At 41.2% G+C, this 23,203-nt stretch overlaps 1 protein-coding gene across 1 annotated transcript in view; it reads left to right on the forward strand.

Moving 5' to 3' along the window:
* The window catches only part of LOC126282035 (vascular endothelial growth factor receptor kdr-like), a 234,689-nt gene that overhangs the window by 112,188 nt on the left and 99,298 nt on the right, over positions 1–23,203 (forward strand). The window contains exon 4 of the mRNA XM_049981447.1: positions 9,151–9,287. Within this exon, the coding sequence (XP_049837404.1) occupies positions 9,151–9,287 (137 nt within the window). The remainder of the gene's footprint in view (positions 1–9,150; positions 9,288–23,203) is intronic.

Below are 23,203 nucleotides of genomic sequence, written 5' to 3' on the forward strand. Positions count from 1 at the left end.
TGTTAAACTGTTGTTCACCCTAAAACTTACTGGGGACAATCAGTTCAAAGGTCAGAGGGAGGTGAGAACACTATTCCAAAGTGGATCATGCCTAGTAAAGCACTTCATGAAAATGATACATTCTCCTGCTTTGTAAAGAGCGTATAAATTTTAAGCAGAGATCTTTAATGATATACAATAGCCATTATATGTGTGATATAAATTATCATTATTTCAGTTGACCTGCTTCAGAGATCTTCACTGAACTGAATATAAACTTATTTATATTGTCTCTGTTTTTGAGCAGCATGTGTTCTTTTCCCCTGATCTGGACATACTTGCTTGGTCTGGTCAACTTTTTCCGTATTTTTCTTATTTAGTGGTCTTTCTTTTGTATTTAACATTACCAACACAATTTCATTCTTTCTCGTCCTTCCTTCCATGTTTTATTCCCTCTTATGATTACTTAACTTTAGTTATTTAATTTCCCTACCCACCAGTTACCCACTATGTACCCTAATCCTATACCACATTATTTACATTCATTCCGGAAACATGCATTTACTGTAGCCAAACTGCAATCCCACATACTTTTCCTCCGTTCCTGCTTAACCTTTGGAATTACCCCTAAAGGACTTACCTTAAAAGTTCCCATCTCTGGGTGCAATTCTTCCTTCCACCAATCTCTCCTGGACTTCCAGAACCTTCAATCCTTAGCCCTTACCCAACTTGTCCTGAATCTCTACACTACTTCATGTAACCACCACTCCCAACAGCTGCTATCTCTCTTCAAAGTCCTCCACCTCTCACACCCTTGCTTGGAGAACACATTCAGGAACATCATCCTAGAAGCCAGCTGCAAACTTGAGTCCCATGCCACACACCACCTGAAAAAACTATCCACAGTGCTAGTGCAACACCTAAGAAGTGGGGTCCCTCTCCCTATCCCTCGCAAACACCAACCACAACAGAACCGTCAACAAACCCCCCCTCATAGCCAACAAACCTAGCCTAGCCACCCTACTCAATCTCCCCATCCCAGCACATACCCCACACAGACCAAATCTCAACTATAACCACAGTCAAATGCCACATATCACCAACCCCAATTCAGTTCAAAACCTCTCATCCAGATCCCTCTCTCCTCCAGAGACATCTGTTCTATCAAAAGGCTTAACCTTTAGCCCCACACCTAAATTAAACCACACTGCCCTGGTTAAAGATCTCCTCTCATTCACCCGGAACCTCAACTGGAAATATCACTTCACTACCCAAACACAGCCCCCAAATACTAGACCCAGTGTTGAACCTTGTCTAGAACAGTTCCGACCGCCTTCTCAAAGGGATCCTCTTCCCCTCCCCCAAAACCATCCCTTGCAGACATTTCAGGAATTCCTCACATCCAGTGTTGCCTCCCAGTCCTTCTTTAAGAACATCCCGACAACCCCCAACATCACCCCAGCTGAATCCCGTGCCATTAAGGAGCTGAAAACAGACCGCTCTATTGTAATCCTCCTGGCGGATAAAGGCTCCACAACTGTGGTACTTGACCGTGTGGAGTATGTGGCACAAGGACTGCGTCAACTGTCCGACACCTCAACCTATAAAGCTGTTACCCAGGATCCCATTCCCTCCATCCAGACTGAGCTGCAGAAAATCCTAAAAATCCAAGGTCTCTCACAAGGCCTTACAATGGCTTCCATAGACTTACTCACTCCACCTGAGCCACGTACCCCTACCTTCTACCTGTTACCCAAAATCCACAAAGAGACCATCCTGGCCGTCCCATTTAGCAGGCTTCGAAGCCCCAACAGAACGTATCTCAGCTCTGGTAGACCAACACCTCCAACCTATCACCCGCAGACTCCCATCCTGCATCAAGGACACAAACCACTTCCTAGAACGCCTCAAATCCATTCCCACTCCTCTCCCACCTGAAACCTTTCTTGTCACCATAGATGCTACATCCCTTTACACAAACATCCCACACACCCATGGTCTCTCTGCCCTTGAGCACTACCTCTCCCAACGCCCACCCGAAGATCTTCCAAAAACCTCGTTCCTTATCACACTTACCAACTTCATCCTCACCCATAATTACTTCACTTTTGAAGGCCAGACCTACGAACAAATCAGGGGAACTGCCATGGGAACCAGGATGGCTCCGTCCTATGCCAACCTCTTCATGGGCCGCATGGAGGAGGCTTTCCTGAAGACCCAACAGCTGCTTCCCCTGGCCTGGTATAGGTTTATAGATGACATCTTTGTGGTCTGGAGTCATGGTGAAGAAACACTCCTTAATTTCCTCCATAACCTCAACTCCTTTTTGAATCTGAATTTCACCTGGTCCTTCTCCAAAACCCAAGCCACCTTCCTGGATGTTGACCTACATCTTGTTGAAGCTCACATCCACACCTCTGTACATATCAAACCCTCAAACAAACAACAGTACCTTTACTTTGATAGCTGCCATCCATTCCACATCAAACACTCCCTTCCCTACAGCCTAGGTATTCGTGGCAAACGTATCTGCTCCAGTGACGAATCCCTCAACAATTACACCAATAACCTGACCAGTGCTTTCCTCTCCCGCAACTATCCTGCAGACCTTGTCCACAAACAGATCTCCCAAGCAATACATTCCTCCCCGTCCAACAACAATGTTCCTACCCTCAGACCACACAGAAGCATCCCCCTTGTCACCCAATGTTATCCTGGCCTCGAATACATCAATAAATTACTCCGCCAGGGATATGACTTTCTCAAGTCAACCCCTGAAATGAGATCATCCCTTGACAAAATTCTCCCCACACCACCCAGAGTTGCCTTTCGTCGCCCCCCTAACCTCCATAACATCCTTGTTAAACCCTACAATATTCCCAGACTACCTTCTCTACCCAGCGGTTCCTACCCCTGTAACCGACCCCGCTGCAAAACCTGCCCCATGCATCCCCCCACAACCACCTACTCCAGCCCCGCTACTGGTAAAACATATACAATTCAAGGCAGGGCCATGTGTGAAACCACACATGTCATTTATCAGCTGACATGCCTGCACTGCACAGCCTTTTACATTGGTATGACAACAACTAAACTGGCTGAGCGCATGAACGGACACAGACGAACTGTCCGCCTAGGAGATGTCCAATACCCAGTAGCGGAGCATGCGCTCCAGCATAATTCTAGGGACCTAGGAACCTGCTACACCATATGTGCCATTTGGATTCTCCCACCCAACACCAGTCCCTCTGAACTGCGGAGATGGGAACTTGCACTCCAACACATCCTTTCATCCCACCATCCCCCTGGACTGAACCTACGTTAACCAAACTCACTCCCATTTACTCTTCAGTCTTCTCCTCTTTCCCTTTCCTCTTTAGCCATTCATGCATCTTTTCATCCTACATCTTTATACTATATACCTCTTTACTTCTGTATGCATCCTCTTTGGTTTGAAGCTGGCACAGTACCTACAGTAGAATATCTTTGGCTTCCCTCTGACAACCATGCCTCCATCCTTGCTACCATCCCTGTTTTCCTTTTCCTGTTGCTTCATAACCTGGGTTGTGAGTAACTAAATCCTCTTTCCTTTCTTCCCTTTCTTTCCCCTCTCTCCTCCCTGTTGAAGGAACATTTATTCCGAAAGCTAGGAACTTAAATTTTCGGTTGTTTTTTGTGTATCTATCGGCTGTACTGAGCTGAGGTAAGTACTGGCCAGCCCCTCTATCTCTTTGTTAGTATTTGTTTCAAACTTATTTATTGCCGTGAAATCTCAACATGGTCACTTATATTATTATGTGTTTGAGAGAATTTTTTAAATTTTGAACAAGTTATGTTGTATTTTTTATGACAATGAACGTCTGATTCTTATTAAAATCAGTTGGTTTAGATATTCTGTCATTAGTTTCAAGGAAGTACATGATTAACAATGTTTTTGTAGTATTATTTTTGTTATGCATTTAAGTGACAGAAAGCCCTTTAATGTCTACAGTGACATTTCTTGTTCTAAGATAAACTGTGGTGTTGTATCTTAGGAATTTACTGAAGTATAAATTGTACCACTTATTGCCTCTTTGTTTTTTTTTTAAGGTGCAACAGATAGGTGTCAAATACCAATTGCGGTAGATTGTGTAGTAACAGTTTAGTGAATTGTTGTTGTTGTTGTGGTCTTCAGTCCTGAGACTGGTTTGATGCAGCTCTCCATGCTGCTCTGTCCTGTGCAAGGTTCTTCATCTCCCAGTACCTACTGCAACCTACATCCTTCTAAATCTGCTTAGTGTATTCATCTCTTGGTCTCCCTCTATGATTTCTACCCTCCACGCTGCCCTCCAATGCTAAATTTGTGATCCCTTGAGGCCTCAAAACATGGCCTACCAACCGATCCCTTCTTCTAGTCAAGTTGTGCCACAAACTTCTCTTTTCCCGAATCCTATTCAATACCTCCTCATTAGTTACGTGATCTATCCACCTTATCTTCAGCATTCTTCTGTAGCACCACATTTCGAAAGCTTGTATTCTCTTCTTGTCCAAACTAGTTATCGTCCATGTTTCACTTCCATACATGGCTACACTCCACACAAATACTTTCAGAAATGACTTCCTGATACATAAATCTATACTCGATGTTAACAAATTTCTCTTCTTCAGAAACACTTTCCTTGCCATTGCCAGTCTACATTTTATATCCTCTCTACTTCGACCATCATCAGTTATTTTACTTCCTAAATAGCAAAACTCCTTGACTACTTTAAGCGTCTCATTTCCTAATCTAATTCCCTCAGCATCACCCAATTTAGTTTGACTACATTCCATTATCCTCATTTTGCTTTTGTTGATGTTCATCTTATATCCTCCTTTCAAGACACTGTCCATTCCGTTCAACTGCTCTTCCAGGTGCTTTGCTGTCTCTGACAGAATTATAATGTCATCGGTGAACCTCAAAGTTTTCATTTCTTCTCCATGAATTTTAATACCTACTCCGAATTTTTCTTTTGTTTCCTTTACTGCTTGCTCAATATGCAGATTGAATAACATCGAGGAGAGGCTACAACCCTTTCATGCCCCTCGACTCTTATGACTGCCATCTGGTTTCTGTACAAATTGTAAATAGCCTTTCGCTCCCTGTATTTTACCCCTGCCACCTTCAGAATTTGAAAGAGAGTATTCCAGTCAACATTGTCAAAAGCTTTCTCCAAGTCTACAAATGCTAGAAATGTAGGTTTGCTTTTTCTTAATCTTTCTTCTAAGATAAGTCGTAAGGTCAGTATTGCATCACGTGTTCCAAAATTCCTACGGAATCCAAACTGATCCTCCCGGAGGTCCGCATCTACCAGTTTTTCATTCGTCTGTAAAGAATTCGCATTAGTATTTTGCAGCTGTGACTGATTAAACTGATAGTTCGGTAATTTTCACATCTGTCAGCACCTGCTTTCTTTGGGATTGGAATTATTATATTCTTCTTGAAGCCTGAGGGTATTTCGCCTACATCTTGCTCACCAGGTGGCAGAGTTTTGTCAGGACTGGCTCTCCCAAGGCCATCAGTAGTTCTAATGGAATGTTGTCTACTCCCGGGGAGTGGTTTCGAATCAGGTCTTTCAGTGCTCTGTCAAACTCTTTACGCAGTATCGTATCTGCCATTTCATCTACATCCTCTTCCATTTCCATAATATTGTCCTCAAGTACGTCACCCTTCTGCTTTCCCTTCTTTGCTTAGAACTGGGTTTACATCTGAGCTCTTGATATTCATACAGGTGGTTCTCTTTTCTCCAAAGGTCTCTTTAATTTCTCTGTAGGCAGTATCTATCTTACCCCTAGCAAGATAAGCCTCTACATCCTTACATTTGTCCTCTAGCCGTGCCTGCTTAGCCATTTTGCACTTCCTGTCAATCTCATTTTTGAGACGTTTGTATTCCCTTTTGCCTGCTTCATTTACTGCATTTTTATAGTTTCTCCTTTCATCAATTAAATTCAATGTTTCTTCTGTTACCCAAGGATTTCTACAAACCCTCGTCCTATTTACCTGCCTGATCCTCTGCTGCCTTCAGTACTTCATCCCTCAGAGCTACCCACTCTTCTTCTACTGTATTTCTTTCCCCCATTCATGTCAATTGTTCCCTTATGCTGCCCCTGAAACTCTGTACAACCTCTGGTTTAGTCAGTTTATCCAGCTCCCACCTCCTTAAGTTCCCAACTTTTTGCAGTTTCTTCAGTTTTAATCTACAGTTCATAACCAATAAATTGTGGTCAGAGTCCACATCTCCCCTGGAAATGTCCTACAATTTAAAACCTGGTTACTAAATCTCTGTCTTACCATTATACAGTCTATCTGATACCTTTTAGTATCTCCAGGATTCTTCCATGTGTACAACCTTCTTATATGATTCTTGGACCAAGTGTTAGCTATGTTTAAGTTATGCTCTGTGCAAAATTCTACCAAATGGCTTCCTCTTTCATTTCTTAGCCCCAATCCATATTCATCCAATATGTTTCCTTCTCTCCCTTTTCCTACTGATGAATTCCAGTCACCCATGACTATTAAATTTTCGTCTCCCTTCACTACCTGAATAATTTATTTTATCTCATCATACATTTCATCAATTTCTTCATCATCTGCAGAGCTAGTTGGCATATAAACTTGTACTACTGTAGTAGGCATGGGCTTTGTGTCTATCTTGGCCACAATAATGTGTTCACTATGCTGTTTGTAGTAGCTTACCCGTACACCTATTTTTTTTATTCATTATTAAACCTACTCCTGCATTACCCCTATTTGATTTTGTATTTATAACCCTGTATTCACCTGATCAAAAGTCTTGTTCCTCCTGCAACCAAACATCACTAATTCCCACTATATCTAACTTCAATCTATCCATTTCCCTTTTTAAATTTTCTAACCTACCTGCCCGATTAAGGGATCTCACATTCCACGCTTCGATCTGTAGAACGCCAGTTTTCTTTCTCCTGATAACGACATCCTCCTGAGTAGTCCCTGCCCGGAGATCCAAATGGGGGACTATTTTACCTCCGGAATGTTTTACCCAAGAGGACGCCATCATCATTTAATCATACAGTAAAGCTGCATGTCCTCGGGAAAAATTACGTCTATAGTTTCCCCTTGCTTTCAGCCGTTTCCCATACCAGCACAGTAAGGCAGTTTTGGTTAATGTTGCAAGGCTAGATCAGTCAATCATCCAGACTGTTGCTCCTACAACAACTGAAAAGGCTGCTGCCCCTCTTCAGGTACCACATGTTTGTCTGGCCTCTCAACAGATACCCCTCCGTTGTGGTTGCACCTACGGTACGGCCATCTGTATCGCTGAGGCACGCGAGCCTCCCCACCAACGGCAAGGTCCATGGTTCATGGGGGATGAATAAGATTCTGAAAAGGAAAGTTTTGAACAGCGTAAAGTTATACATGAATTTGTCTTCTTTTTCTGCATTTCTTGCCAAAATTATTGATGAACTATGGGGGTACAAAGTTGACCACTATTTCAGTTTTATACCACACAAATTTTGCATCTTTTAAAAAGCACTAAATCATGTTATTTTGGGGAAATAAGCAAATTTCAAGTCATGTTTTCATGTTACCCTTTTCACAAAATTTTTCTGGCTTTGCCAATGTATTATAAATTTATAGAACTAATTTGTGTGGATAGGGTCATCATTTTAAATTGCACTTAACTATGGGAATACTAGGTAAGAATGTAATCAGGCTTATGGGGGGGGGGGGCGGTAATTTGGGAGTATTGACAGGACAACTAATAAAAATGGCTTTGTAAAAAACTGAGTAACAATAAAAGGCAACCTGCTCTTAGTGAGATACATGGTTAATGCTTGATGCAACATCATGTTTGACTGAAATAGCCTCACATATAAATTCTTCTATTGTTTTGTGTTTTGTACTTGCTGGTGATAAGGACTTCACATATTAAGAAGTAAATCTTGTGTGGTGTCTAAGCAGAAGACATTACATACCAGTCTCAAACAGAATAAAACCTACTTATTCTTTTATTAATTTAATTTCAGTCAAATTTTTACATCTATTTGTGACCAGTTTTGATGGTTTAAGGCTTCGTATTTATACATATTAGATGAGTAATCAATGTCATATCTCTCTGCAAGTATCCTGGATTGTTATAAGCCAGCATCCTCTGACACAACTGCTACGCAACCGATAAGTTCAGCTAAACTGCAGATTGGAGATAAAATAATAAGATAATAGTTTTTATTCTCCATAATAAAATATATATGAGCAGACATCACCAACTTTTCTGGTATTACAGAATCAATAATAATACATTCAGCTCTACTACAGAATAATTTTCTACCACTGGTCCATCAAATTCTCTGCACTCCCACTCATTCGTAAGTTGGGTCTTCATATCCCAAGCAGCATTATAGCAGGATATTGGCTGTTTAATTTGTCATTATCACTAGATTAACACTTTCACAAACAGAAAATTACTACTTATTTGAATTTTGCTTGGATCTAATTTACATCAGTTGTTGCAGAACACCTTTACTTCCAGCTTATTTCATTATTATTTTCTAATACTCTTGCACAATGACTGCCCAATCATTGATGACACTGCTTTTATTCAATAATATATGAGCTGTTGCACTTCATTACTTAATTCCCATTCAAATATTTATCTTACATATTGCATCTGATCTTTTGTTCTGCATTTGTTAGTGTTTTTACCACTTTATCTACTTACATGAAATGTTTTTTCGTTGTAACTGGAGGCCAGAAAAAAGGAATCTGAGATTTCAGTGATACTTAGTCTATAAGATTACTTGTAGAACTTCATGACAGGTAAATACTGTGAACTGGATCAGGACTAAAATGTCTTTTTCCAAATGTGGATCCTTGCCTTTTATGGAGAAGCTCTTACCACCTGGCTATCCAGGCATGTTTCTTTGTCTGCCATCATGTATCCAATTCTGCCAGTACTTCTACCATTCTTTACAAACTATACAGAATCTCTCCTGTATATTCTGCTGCACCAGCACTCCTTTATGAAAAAGTCTACTTATTTTCTTCATTTTATGCTTGTGTTATTTTCATTAGTAGAAATATCTGACTGTGATGGATAATGAACTCCCACATTTAGCTGTCATCTTTTGCTTTGTACTATTTAATGAGATACATGTATTATTTTGTTGCCACAGATACGAAGAACCTGCTTACATATAGTGACAAAGTCTTTGCACCAATACATGGTATGCAGTATCAGGACATTGTCATTCCTTGTAAGCCAACACACCCTGAAGTGAAAGTGACCCTCTGCCACAATGGTGATGAAAAAGTAAGTATTTCATGGGTAAATGTGTAGTGTAAGTGTACTGAGTGATTTTAGCTATACAGAGTGTCCCAGTATGAATGGTTGATATGCAGATAAATGGTATAAATGACCATTTGAAGCTAACAAGTGTAGTAAACTCAGGCTCTAAAATGCTCTTAAGGTATGCATTTTAGAGCCTATGTTTACCAGACTTTTTTGCTTCAAATAATTGTTCCTGTCATATCCCTGATTACTGAGTATTCCTCCTGGGTCAGCATGTATACATGATTATTTATAAGTACTCCCAGGGTTTCAGAAGATGAGTGCACTTAAACTAAAAGATGTGCAGAATATAACCACATATTGGTGGATAGAGCATCTGTCCAAATTCTTAACTTTCATTACAGGTGTTTCAGTATAGGTCCTGTTTGTGAAGTGGCAGATGTCAAATATGTACGCATAGTTCATTGTAGTCTCTGACACAAATTGCTGGGAAAGTGTTGGAGCAGCTCTTTTTGGAAAGCTGTTTGTTGGGTTGCCTGCCTGCATGCGAAAAGTAATTTGAGTTGACAATACAGAATGGCTGATTTGCCTACACCTTCTGACAGTCTTCTTTCTAGTGCAGCTACACCACAGTGCACATTAACTAATCAAAATGTGGAGATATGCCATATACTGATAGTTGTCATTTTCTGTATGTGATGTAGTTTTTGCACAGACATCATATGAAACTGCGGAGCTGCTTGGGAATGACCCTATGTTCTGTGGATTATTATATATGTACATTACCAACAATATCTGTAATTCAGTTGTTTCTCCAAACCATATTTTATGAGGGAAGATCAGGAAGTAAAACACAATAATTTTATTACCAACATATTTAACAAAAAAAAATCACAAATGAACTTACTTCTTTTACCTTCCTTTCTACTCAGTCACCAACATTCACAATACATTTCTCCCATTGTGGTACCAGTTTCAATAAGCTCTGTTTATGGAAGTCTGGTTGGTTGGAGTATAGCCATCTGCAGGCTGCTGATTTCACTTCCACTTTTGTTGCAAAGAGTTAGGCTGTCAAGCATTTCTTCATGAGGCTAGACAGATGATAGTGTGATGCTCCAAGATCCATAATGTATGGTGGGTGCTGGTTGGGGGGGGGGGGGGGGGAGGGGGGTTGAGCATTGAGTATTGTCCTGAAGTTTGACACTCTCAGCTTTAATGTCAAAACATTTGTCATGAAGGGCACAATGCAAATTAATCAATTTTTAGTGGAGGCTGCTGCATTCACAGTAATCTCATGTTCAACAAAGTCCACTAATAACACACCATGCATATCCCAGAACATTGTCACAAGCTCTTTCCTAGCAATTGAGACCTTAGTTTCACCCGGCAATGCAGGTGGATGACTTTGATGACAACTACTTGTGTTTCAACAGGAGCACACTGCTATTTTCAAGGCAAAATTGCAGAAACTAAGTCCTGTGCAAATGAATTTAAAATCTTCTTCTCTCTCTCTCTCTCTCTCTCTCTCTCTCTCTCTCTCTCTCTCTCTCTCTCTCTCTCTCTATATATATATATATATATATATATATATATATATATATATATATATATATTTCCGTGTGTGTGTGTGTGTGTGAACACTAGCACCGTCATTAACCAATATTGCAGGAGAGTATAAAGAGTCTCAATTCATATTGTGCTGTTCCCCCTAGGTTATACAGCCTCCTTAAGGTCCACAAGGAAGATGTTCCTCTTCGTCCGATTGTGAGCAATATTGGTGCTCCAACATATCATGCAGAAAACACCTTGCTTCTCTGTTGAGCCCTGTAGTATGTTGGTGTGAACACCACATTAAGAACTCAGTGGATTTCTTACATAGATTAGAGGGAATGTGTTTGAATGACACTGATGTTCTAGTAAGTTTTGGTGTGGTATCTCTTTTCACTTGTGTTCCTCTGTCTGATTCGTTATGGTAGATTGAGGTTAGGTTTGGTGTTGAATTAACAAACCTATTTTGACAGATGTTGACTTCCACTTACTGTTTATTCAATGACCAGCACTGTAAGCAAACAGATGTAGCTGTGATGGGAAGCCCAGTTTCATCTATTACTGCTTATTTGTTTGTCGAAGATCTTAAGGAATCTGCCTTAGAGTAGGGGCTTTGGAACTTGCATGTTTTTGCTGATAGACAATACTCCTGTTGGTTGCCCTCAAGGTACTGAGAGTTTGAACGACTTTTTAGAACACCTAAACACCAGAATTCAATCCACCTGAATTTTCGTTTCACAAAGGAGGTAGAAAAGGATAGCTGTCTTCCTTTCTGTGATGTGTTGGTCAGGAGGAAGACAGGTCGTATGCTGAGCCTTGCTGTTTATAGGAAGCCTACTCACACTGAGTTGTATCTGCCTGCAGACAATTGTCACCATCCGGTTCAACATGAAGGGCTACTTCATACCTTGGTTCACAGGGTCATGTATCACCAAAACAGTTATAGTGAAAGACAAAATACACATGTGTTGGGCTATTGACCAACTGTGCTCCAGTTGAGTGATGGTAGTACCATGGTGGGCGAAAGTCCATGGCCTTTTTGCCTTACATACGGAGCATTTCAAACAGAATTTATCACATTTTGTGGAAATATGATGTGATGTGTGTTTTTTGACCACCATCTAAGATCAGGGTCCTTTTAAGTTTCATAAAGGATGATCTTGGTTTGCGTAAGGTGGGTGTCTACATGTTGCTTGCAGTTGTGGTCTGTCATATAGTGGTCAGACTATCTCAGACTGTGGTGAACTGGTGTACTGAGCGTAAATGGCACACAAGCTTAAAACAGCTGTGGAAATCCGCCATTACAGAACATTGTCTTGGCTCCGGTCATCCTATATAATATCTAAACACAGAGATTTTGGCATGCACTTCCAGCTATTTGGACAGTGTTATTACGGAAGCTATTGCAATTAAATTAGAAGTAACTTTATAAATAGAGATGGCAGTTCTTATTTAAACCGTTGCACTTGCTTGTCAAGAAATAAATGGACAAAGTGTTTGCTACCTCACTTGTTGATTATTAATTTCACTATCGATTACTTTTAATATTGGTCATCTTTGTGCTTGTGTGTGTGTGTGTGTGTGTGTGTGTGTGTGTCTGTGTGTGTGAATAGAGTTTCTCTGAAGACTGAGGTTTCAATTTGTTTACACAATGCAAGCAAAAAAAGAAAAAAAAAAAAGAAAAAAAAAAATTAAGTGTCGCATAATATTTTGTGTAATGTAATATCTTGTATAGACACCTTTTATTAACCTGACACATTCCACATCATTTCAAAGTGTCGTATTCACGATCTAGGGAACAAGTACTAATCTAATCTAGTGCTTCCTTGCTGCAGTTTTACCTTGAAAATGGTAGTGTGTGCTCCTATTGAAATATTGACAATTGTTGATATCACATGGCTGATTCCCATAAGTTACCACTGCAGTAAGATTCACAGATGCTGGCTGTTCAAAATTGCTTTCTCAATGGCTTCGTTATTTTGCAGGGTTGCAGCTGTTACTGGCTGCCTGGAGTGTGGCAAATCGCTTAAGTTCACATGGCCCTCTTGGAAGAATATGCACCACCAAGAGACATTGCAATGGTCTTGTCATCCCCATACACGCTGCACGTGTCCCTGTGAATTTCATTTGGATTATACCCCCTGATCCACAAATATCTAGAACCACACTTAGCTTCACAATTTGACAACAGTAACACGAGCGCCATTTTTATTTTGTAGTTCATGCTTGTCTCTCTAGAGATGCACATCAGAGCAAAATACCCTCCATAGTGCAAACTTCAAACTTTCGTTGCCATGAAATTTCAACATTCCAGCTAAAATACCAGAGGAGAAAAAAAATTATTGTGCATAACTTTCCGATCCTGCTTCATAAATAGACTATACCAAACTCCACCTCTCAAATATCCAGATTATTCAGTAAAATAAATGTATGAAGTTTTCTTTGTTACTTCATAATTGGCTCATCATGAAAACTGAAAGATTGCTTACAACAGAAAATTCAAAAATATGAAAATTTGTCTTAAATCCAATGATTTATATAAATAATTCCTTCCTTTTTATCCTCTCTCTCTCTCTCTCTCTCTCTCTCTCTCTCTCTCTCTGACATATTTCATAACCCTGTCTTCAGCTTCCTCAATTCATCATCAAATCATTTCCCAGCAGAGTCAGGGATTTTCTCTGCCTCGTGATAACAGGGTGTTGTGTGATGTCCTTAGGTTTAAGTAGTTCTAGGGGACTGATGACCATAGAATAAGAATAAGAATAAGAATCTTTATTAGCCATTCAGTATTTTCTTATACAATGGGCTTCGTCAATAAGTTCAATTACAGTATAAAGATCGTTATATTCTCATAACAATGTATAAATAAAAGATGTTAAGTCCCATAGTGCTCAGAGCCATTTGAACCATTTGTTCAAACCATTTCTTCCTACCTTTCTTTACTCTCTGTAACTTATCACTTGTAGCTGTGAGAATGACTTCTTTCACTCTGTTCGACTACTCATTATTGGTAGTTTTATGGTTTTCTCTCATGTCACTTAGAATCTCTAAATCAGTTGGAAACTTCAACTTTGTATTTAATATTTTCTCTGTCCCTGTTCCATTTTTCAGTTCACTTTCTGTCATGTGTCTAAGTCTGGTTTTTTGTTTTAGGTGTGTCTCCAATCGGATTTCCATTTAATCAAAAGACAGCTGTTATTTTTTATTTGTACTTTTTTATATTGTAATCCCATTTTGAATTCTGTGATCAGATTTTGGCATGCATTTTGCAGTATTATGCATATAAATCTATTACCCAATTTTTATAACTCTGCTTTGTCTCTTAAGTGGATGTTTTCTGGGCCTGTTATCTTTGAGTGCAATCAAAGACAATAATAACGAATGTGAATTTATTGTTGCCAACTAATTTTGAGAGCATAAACATGTGGTATAATAAATTCATTCTTTTTGAGCGTATCACAGTGTGTAGTCATAGCTATCAACTCCAAAGGCTACATATAGTCCAGATCACATTCTGTGTGAGAGAAATCCATACACAAAATTTGTGTCTTGAACTCAAAATTGCTTGCATTACATGCTTCTGGTGGCATCTGACAAAGGACAATGAATTTGATAGCAAGCTACTAAAATGATGATTTGCTATATATTGATGTCGGAAACTACTTGATGACATAGTAACTGTACCAAATGAAAGATAGTCCATGACTGACTAGCATAGATATTTACCTACTCAATGCTCACCTCTGATGACTTGCTTTGTGCATGAAGCCTATATAAAGATGTACTTGTTGGAGAAATTACAAAATGGTAAAGTACATGAATATTATATTTTAGAGAAAAAAGATGCAATGGACACTGAAGTAATTTCATTGAACAAAAATTTGTATAATTAGAAAATGACAAAATAATAGGTACTGCTTCATTAGAGGGAAGTTTTAACATACACAAGGATTCCCATAGTTTGCCAAGAATTTTGAAGAAAGTAAAATTTTCTAATTGAATAATTAATTAACTAGTTATTCATGTAAAAGCCTAAATTTTTGGAAACAGAAAAACTGGGATTACAAAATTATAACACTGCTTTTAAGAAAAATTACACTTTTAGACTGTGACATCCTGCAACTCAAAAATTATGAACACAAATAATTTTTGAAACATTAAGTTCTCATAAAACAATATAATTTTGTGAAATACATCTTCAATAAAAATTTGTTTTGTGTACACATATTATAAGCATCAGTAGTGAAAAGATCCCATAAAAGGGAAAAAAAACATTAACATCATGAGTGATATTATGAGGAATATAGTCTGATCTTCTGTGGTAACTAGTAACTGCATCTGAGTCACTGCTCTCCTCATTTCAGTCATTAACTCTTTTAAGTTCCCCATGTAGTAAGGCACTGATTCCTGTTAAGAGACCTTCATTTGCTGGGTAAGGGCTTGGCAACCCCAGGGTTCCTGAGCTGGGGACTGGTAAGTGCTGCTAGTCCGCTGTCACCATAAGCTCTGGGCATACTTCAGCGACCACTGTGCAGTGTGGCGGCGAAAGGTAGTGTGGCTCAGGAAATGGGGATCTTGGTTTGACCACCCAGATCATGAGGATGGAATAAACATCTATAAACAACCCCTTAATCTCAAGGTGTGCTGCACACTGACGAGATGCATGGCTGCTAAGGTGGAACAATCGTTAACGGGCAACCTCTGGGGAACCTGCTGCACCTCAGTTGTATAGGGCTTACCTAGGCACGCGAGGCTCTGTCTAGGTGGACTTCTGGTTCCCTAGCTGCTTTTGGAACCAAAATGGAGGCTTCAAAATCCTCTTTTCCTCCTCCCAGAGGAAAGGATGTGCTGCTGAAAGTCTCTCAAGAGGGCTCATGCAGTCAGTCCCCCTGACTCCACCGCTACTTTGACAAGTCCAGTCTTTGGTAACAGAATGCATTCTGGTAATCAGAACATGTTTCTCATTGTGAAACAGAAGGAGGGTAGTTTCGAGAAGGTTTCACCCTTTTATATACAAAAGGGTTTGGAGGGAATCTGTGGCTCCTTAAAATCAGTAAAGCGCTTCCGTAATGGGACCTTGGTAGTGGAAACTTCCACTTCCCAGCAAGCAACTAACTTCCAATTTGCTAAATGCCTTGGGGAGTATGCCATAGACACTGAACTGCACAGCACCTTGAATTATAGCAAAGGTGTTGTGACATGCCAGGATCTAGTCGATATTCCCCGGGAAGAACTGCAACATGAGTGGGCTCCGGAAGGTATTGTTGATGTACAACATATCATGAAGGGGGTTGATGGCAATCTTGTCAAATCCAATTCCTTCATTCTGACCTTCAGTAGCACAAAACTTCCTGAACATGTTAAAGCTGGCTTCCTTTGCCTTAATGTGAGGCCTTATTTCCCAACCCCAGTGCACTGTTTTAAATGCCAGAGTTTTGGGCATACCACTGTAGGGTGAAAAGGCAAAGTGACTTGTGGCAACTGCGGTATGGCTGCTCATGAAGGAGTTGATTGCTCGTCTCCAGCCAAATGTATCAATTGCTCTGGAAACCACCCTGATTGGAGTAGGGTCTGCTGAACATTTTTAGAGGAACGCAAAGTCCAGGAAATGAAAACAACCGAGAGTATTCCCTATGGTGAGGCCAAAAAGATCTACAAGTCAATGCAACCTCCTACATTTGCTACATCTTTTGCATAAATGGTTCGAAAGCCTAATACAAAAGCAGATGCCTCTATGCAGACAGTGTGTTGGTGAGTGTTGGCACCAACACCTGCAGATGTCAGTGCACTTGCAACACAACCATTTCAGAGCCTGTAGCCCCTACTCGAATGGCAGACAAAGGTACAGTGGTGAACTTGGGCCAGCCCCTAGCACCTCCAACAGCTGAGGCTGTTCAGAAGCCCAGTACATGCATTACCACTCCGTCATTGGCTCCTCCAAAGCCCACCAAACCGCAGAAAGCTCCTGTACAGCATCAACAGTGGGTCAAATCACGTGGTAAACTGTCTGACCATACAGATGTCGTTTTACATGATGCTTCATCTGACTCTTCCCCAGAGCTGATGGAGTACAACATATGTTTGGGGCAATCATTTCGCCCCACACCTGCCCCACCACCTCCCCACCCAGTCGGAGAGACAGAATGAAGGTGCTACCCCAATCATAGATGTCTCCCATACTTCAGTGGAACTTGCAGGGGTTCAGGACACATGTAAAGGAACTTTGTCTACTCTCTCAGGGTAGACCACTGTGTCTGTGTCTCCAGGAGACTTACTCCCATCAATCACACTCCCCTGAGCTACGACGCTATACACTCCACAAAAAGGACAACCTGTGTGGAGAGAGAGAGCTAGAGGAGGCGTAGGTATTTTCATCAGGATGGATTACCACTCCTCGCCTCTCTCACTTACAACGACTTTACAAGCCATTGCTGTGTCTGTGCACGTGCTTCAACCATTGACTGTATGTTCTCTTCACTTGCCCCCACATGACGCACTTGATGAAGTGGCCCTCGCCAACCTTCTTACACAGCTACCCCAGCCATTCATTATTTGTGGTGATTTTAATGCCCAGGGGTAGAGCAATTGAGAGGCTTCTCCTGTCATCCTGTGCATACTTGCTCAATGCAGGATAGAGCACTCACTTCTGCACAGTGACTGGGTCATTCTCTGCCATTGATCTCTCGCTTTGCTCTCCAGCTTTTGCCGCCGGTGCTCAGTGGGAAGTGGTCGCTGACTTGCACGGAAGTGATCATTTCCCAATCTGCCACCTGCCACCTGCTATATGGCGTGGGCAATGAAAGAAGAGCACCACGATGGGTGCTCAGTGGGGCCGACTGGCACTTTATAGCCAGTTGGCCCAGTTCAATCACTGTGCAAATGTCGAGATGTGGGTGATCATATTACCAAAGTGGTCCACCATGCCACTGCAGCATCCATTCCACAGTCCACAGGCCACCGGAAGAGGCAGCCTGTTCCTTGGTGGAGTGCCAAATGCCGCTCTGCAGTCAGGACCAGGTGTGTAGCTCTGCATCAGTTGCAGTGTCAGCCAACTGCTGAGAATCTTGCAGCCTTTCGGGTGGTAAGGGAAAAATGTTACCGCATTATTTGAGAGAGCAAGAAGATATCGTGGCAACAGTTCCTGAACACCATTAATCATTCCACCAAAAGTTCAATTGTGTGGGAGACCATCAGGAGAATTTCTGGGAGAGGAGGGAGTTGCCCCATGGCTTCTGTAATGAATAACAGCACTCTCTATGCTGATCCATGAGACATTGGCCAGACTATGGCAGTGTATTTTGCCATTGTTACTGCAACAGACAGTCAGTATCTGGGTTTTCAGTGCCATAGAGTGATTGCTGAGAGGTGTAGTCTGGACTTCCAGTCCACCTCTAATGAAGTTTACAACTGCCCATTTTCCATGTGGGAGCTGGATTCTGCATTGTCTGCAGCTCATGACACATTCCCTGGTCACGACAAGTTCCATTACAGTATGCTACGGCACCTCAAAAGGTGCAACAAAGAAATCCTCCTTGCACTTTTTAATGCCATTTGGGCGTCAGGTCACTTTCCTGACTCGTGGCGTGAGGCAGTTTTAATTCCTTTTTTAAAACCTGGGAAAGACCACATGAGCCCAAGCAGCTACTGTAGAGTTGCTCTCACTAGCATGGGAAAGACCTTAGAGTGGATGGTCAACCACCGCCATGTCTGGATGTTAGAATCCCGGCAACTCCTTAGTCACTTTCAAGGTGAGTTCAGGAGGTTTTGTTCCACCTTTGATAACCTTGCCCACCTGGAGGGGCTATACAACAAGCTTTCCTACACTGTCACCACCTTCTAGGTGTATTTTTTGACAGTGAGTAGGTCTACGATACTACTTGGAGGCGTCTCATCCTGGAGCAGCTTCACGAAAGTGGTTTTCATGGTTGTCTTCCTCTTTTTATTCAGTCTTTCCTCTCGCCATGATATTTTAGGTACCGAATTGGTGACATCCTGTCTGATCACTTTGAGCAGGAGAACGGTGTCCCTCAGGGTAGTGTTTAAAGTGTGACTGTCTTTGACATAGCTATAGTGAAAAGTCCTGTCCAATGTTCCTTGTTTGTGGATGATTTCTCTTTGGTTTGCTCCTCTTCAAGCCTTGCAACTACAATGTATCAGTTGCAACTTACTGTTAGACATTTGGATGACTGGACACAGAAGAGTGGTTTTAAGTTTTCCACCGAGACATCCTTGTGTGTTCTTTTTCACTGTTCTCAATCAATTTTAACCTTTCCTCAGTTGAGGATAAGGGGCACTGTCCTTGCTTTTACAGACACGGTGAGATTTCTGGGGCTCATTTTTTACTCAAAGCTTATGTGGTTACTTCATCTTAAAGACCTGAAATGATGGTCATTTAAGGCTTAAGTATTTTAAAATGTCCTAGCCACAGTACATGGGGAGCCGATAGGACTTGTCTGCTCCAATTTTACAGGGCGTTTATGTGATCTCAGCTTGATTATGGGTGCATGGTGTATGGATCTGCAAGGCCTTATTACTTAAAGATGTTGGATGTTGTGCACCATGAAAGGCTTAGGTTGGCCACTGGGGCATTCAGAACTAGCCCCATACCTAGCCTCTGTGCAGAGGCTAGTGAACCACCACTTCATGTGTGGTGACAGCTACTTACTGTGTGCCGGACGTATAAAACTTTGTCCACACCAGAAACACCTGCATACCATACCGTTGCTCAGCTTCCTCTAGCAGGCTATTTCATAACCGGCAATGAGCGACGCGACCCTATGGTATTCACACACAGGATTGCCTCTCTGCAATGGATATGGCTGATCTTCATATTTCCGTTGTGGTTGGAGCAGATTACCACCTTGGCTCCTCCGGAGACCCAGACTTATTTTAGATTTGACTAATTTTAAGAAAGATAGTACACCAGATTTTACAATCCAGCCTGTTTTTAACATTTTAGATGTGCATCATGGTTCCCATCACACTGATGGCTCCAAACAAGAGAATTTCCTTGGCTCTTCTGTAGTGTTCCCTGATCATGTTACCCAGATGCTCCTCCCTGATGAATATACCATTTTTGCAGCGGACCTCCACGTGATCCTGAAGGCACTGGAGCGGATGAATTGTATTTTGGGTAATCAGTTTCTCCTCTGCTCCGATTCTCTTAGTGCCTTGCAATCATTGCAGAATCTGTACCCAACTGAGATGGTCCAGCTGATATATGACCAACTGTACTTGCTCCAATGGCGGGGTAAGGAGGTGTCCTTCTGCTGGGTACCTGGTCATGTAGGAATATGGGGCAATGAACAGGCCGATCGGGCTGCCAAGGAGGCCTGCAAAGAGCAGGATGTGGTCCAGTGTCCTATTCCCTTGCAGTCTGTCGTTTCTGTACTCCACAAGAAGTGCATGGAGTTGTGGGAGGAAGAATGGCTGGTGGTGATGAGCAATAAACTGCGGTTGGTGAAGTCAACAACTCGGCCATGGGATTCCTCCTGTCAGTTGTTCAGGCGGGAAGAAGTGACCCTCCTGCATCTTTGGATTGAGCACTGTCCTCTCACACACAGCTTTCTTATACGGCAGGAGGATCTCCCATTAAGTGATGCTTGTGGTGTGCACATCTCTGTCCAGCACATTTTAACAGACTGCATTTTATACCGTGATGCAAAGGCAGAAGCACAAATTGATGGCAGTCTGCCCTCTGTTTTAGCTAATTATGAGACATGTGTTTATATGGTTTTAAAGTTTTTTGATGTTTCTGGATTCTGTCCTTAACTTTTAGGCTGGAGGTTTTAGTGTATTGCAGAGTGGCTGGCTCCTCCCCTTTTTTCCTTAAGGTCAGCCAGCCACTTCCATCTGCTATATTGTTTTAGCTCCCTCTACCACTTTCTTCCTGTGTTGTCCATGTTTTACTGCTGACAGCATGCTTTGACCCATGCTTTGATGTGGATAGGTAAATATTTTTCCAAGCTTGTTACCTGTGTTTTACGTTCTGTTTTATCTTACTATTCTGAGTATTTTCTTGACACCCATCTCAATCTGTTACTGAGCGGGCGCTGAAGACCTTGCCATCATGCACCCATACATACCTCTCCATCCATTCCTATTAAGAGACCAGCCAAATTGTAAATTACCCTTTAAGTTGTTACAGACAAGGATGTGCCTAATTCACACCTAAAGGTGCCAGTAAGGGTGGAAAATTTGGGGTTTGGGCTAGTGTAAGACTCTGTTAGCTGCTTTAGTTCCCTGAACAATATTACCTAATAGTGTAACTTCTGACAATATTAAATTGACAGCAAAGGATAATGAGTCTATAGTCATCTGACAATTAAGGGCCAAAGGTGTGATGACATGACAAGTACTGTCTGCACGCAGCCACTACAATACTCCACATACTGTGGCAGTAGAAAATCACTTTGAAGTCTTTTATCTTCAACAAGAATCGTGCACAAAATCTGAAATTGACATATAGTATAGATGTCTATGGTGTTCCTAAACATGTAAAAAATCTGGTCTTTATTTCATTTAGGACAAACAGCTGTAATATTTTCTGAAATGGGTGAAAATTTCCTGCCAATTGGTGGTGTCCTGGTGCTGCCTGTCTTTACATCCTCTGTCATCACAATCACCACTACCACATCAGACATCATTGATGTCTAGTCATATACACCAGTCGTTGGATTACTGAATGAGTACAAATAAAAAATAGATAATACTTCTGACAGTGTGCACAGCAGAAACACTTTATCACACTGTCTAGTTTATGGTAGACAATACAATTCTGTGACATTAACATGTCATGTCCATATATGGATATGTGTGCATTCCACAGCCCTGTAATGGCCATCATGAACACATCACAGTGCACAATGTCAGCCACATGATCTATTTTAATTCATACTCATATCATGTAATCCAGTGATATGATCAGATATGTTGTTGTTGTTGTGGTCTTCAGTCCTGAGACTGGTTTGATGCAGCTCTCCATGCTACTCTATCCTGTGCAAGCTTCTTCATGTCCAGTACCTACTGCAACCTACATCGATCTGAATCTGCTTAGTGTATTCATCTCTTGGTCTCCCTCTATGATTTTTACCCTCCACGCTGCCCTTCAATTCAAAATTTATGATCCCTTGATGCCTCAGAACATGTCCTACCAACCGATCCCTTCTTCTAGTCAAGTTGAGCCACAAACTTCTATTCTCCCCAATCCTACTCAACACCTCCTCATTAGTTATGTGATCCACCCATCTAATCTTCAGCATTCTTCTGTAGCACCACATTTTGAAAGCTTCTATTCTCTTCTTATACAAACTATTTATCATCCATGTTTCACTTCCATACATGGCTACATTCCATACAAATACTTTCAGAAACGACTTCCTGACACTTAAATCAATACTCGATGTTAACAAACTTCTCTTCTTCAGAAATGCTTTCCTTGCCATTGCCAGTCTACATTTTATATCTTCTCTACTTCGACCATCATCAGTTATTTTGCTCCCCAAATAGCAAAACTCCTTTACTACATTAAGTTACTCATTTCCTAATCTAATTCTCTCAGTATCACCCAACTTAATTCGACTACATTCCATTATCCTCATTTTGTTTTTGTTGATGTTCATCTTATATCCTCCTTTCAAGACATTATCCATTCCATTCAACTGCTCTTCCAGGTCCTTTGCTGTCTCTGACAGAATTACAATGTCATCGGCGAACCTTAAAGTTTTTATTTCTTCTCCATGGATTTAAATACCTACTCCAAATTTTTCTTTTGTTTCCTTTACTGCTTGCTCAATATACGAATTGAACAACATTGGAGAGAGGCTACAACCCTGTCTCACTCCCTTCCCAACCACTGCTTCCCTTTGATGTCCCTCGACTCTTATAACTGCCATCTGGTTTTTGTACAAATTGTAAATAGCCTTTCGCTCCCTGTATTTTACCCCTGCCACCTTTAGAATTTGAAAGAGAGTATTCCAGTCAACATTGTCAAAAGCTGTCTCTAAGTCTACAAATTCGTAGACGTGGGTTTGCCTTTCCTTAACCTAGCTTCTAAGATAAGTCGTAAGGTCAGTATTGCCTCACGTGTTCCAATATTTCTACAAAATCCAAACTGATCTTCCCCAAGGTCGGTTTCTACTAGTTTTTCCATTCGTCTGTAAAGAATTTGTGTTAGTATTTTGCAGCTGTGACTTATTAAACTGATAGTTCAGTAATTTTCACATCCGTCAACACCTGCTTTCTTTGAGATTGGAATTATTATATTTTTCTTGAAGTCTGGGGGTATTTCACCTGTCTCATACATCTTGCTCATCAGATGGTACAGTTTTGTCTGGACTGGCCCTCTCAAGGCTGTTAGTAGTTCTAATGGAATGTTGTCTACTCCCGGA

Source organism: Schistocerca gregaria, chromosome 7 (genome assembly GCF_023897955.1).
Source record: "Schistocerca gregaria isolate iqSchGreg1 chromosome 7, iqSchGreg1.2, whole genome shotgun sequence".
Taxonomy (NCBI): domain Eukaryota; kingdom Metazoa; phylum Arthropoda; class Insecta; order Orthoptera; family Acrididae; genus Schistocerca; species Schistocerca gregaria.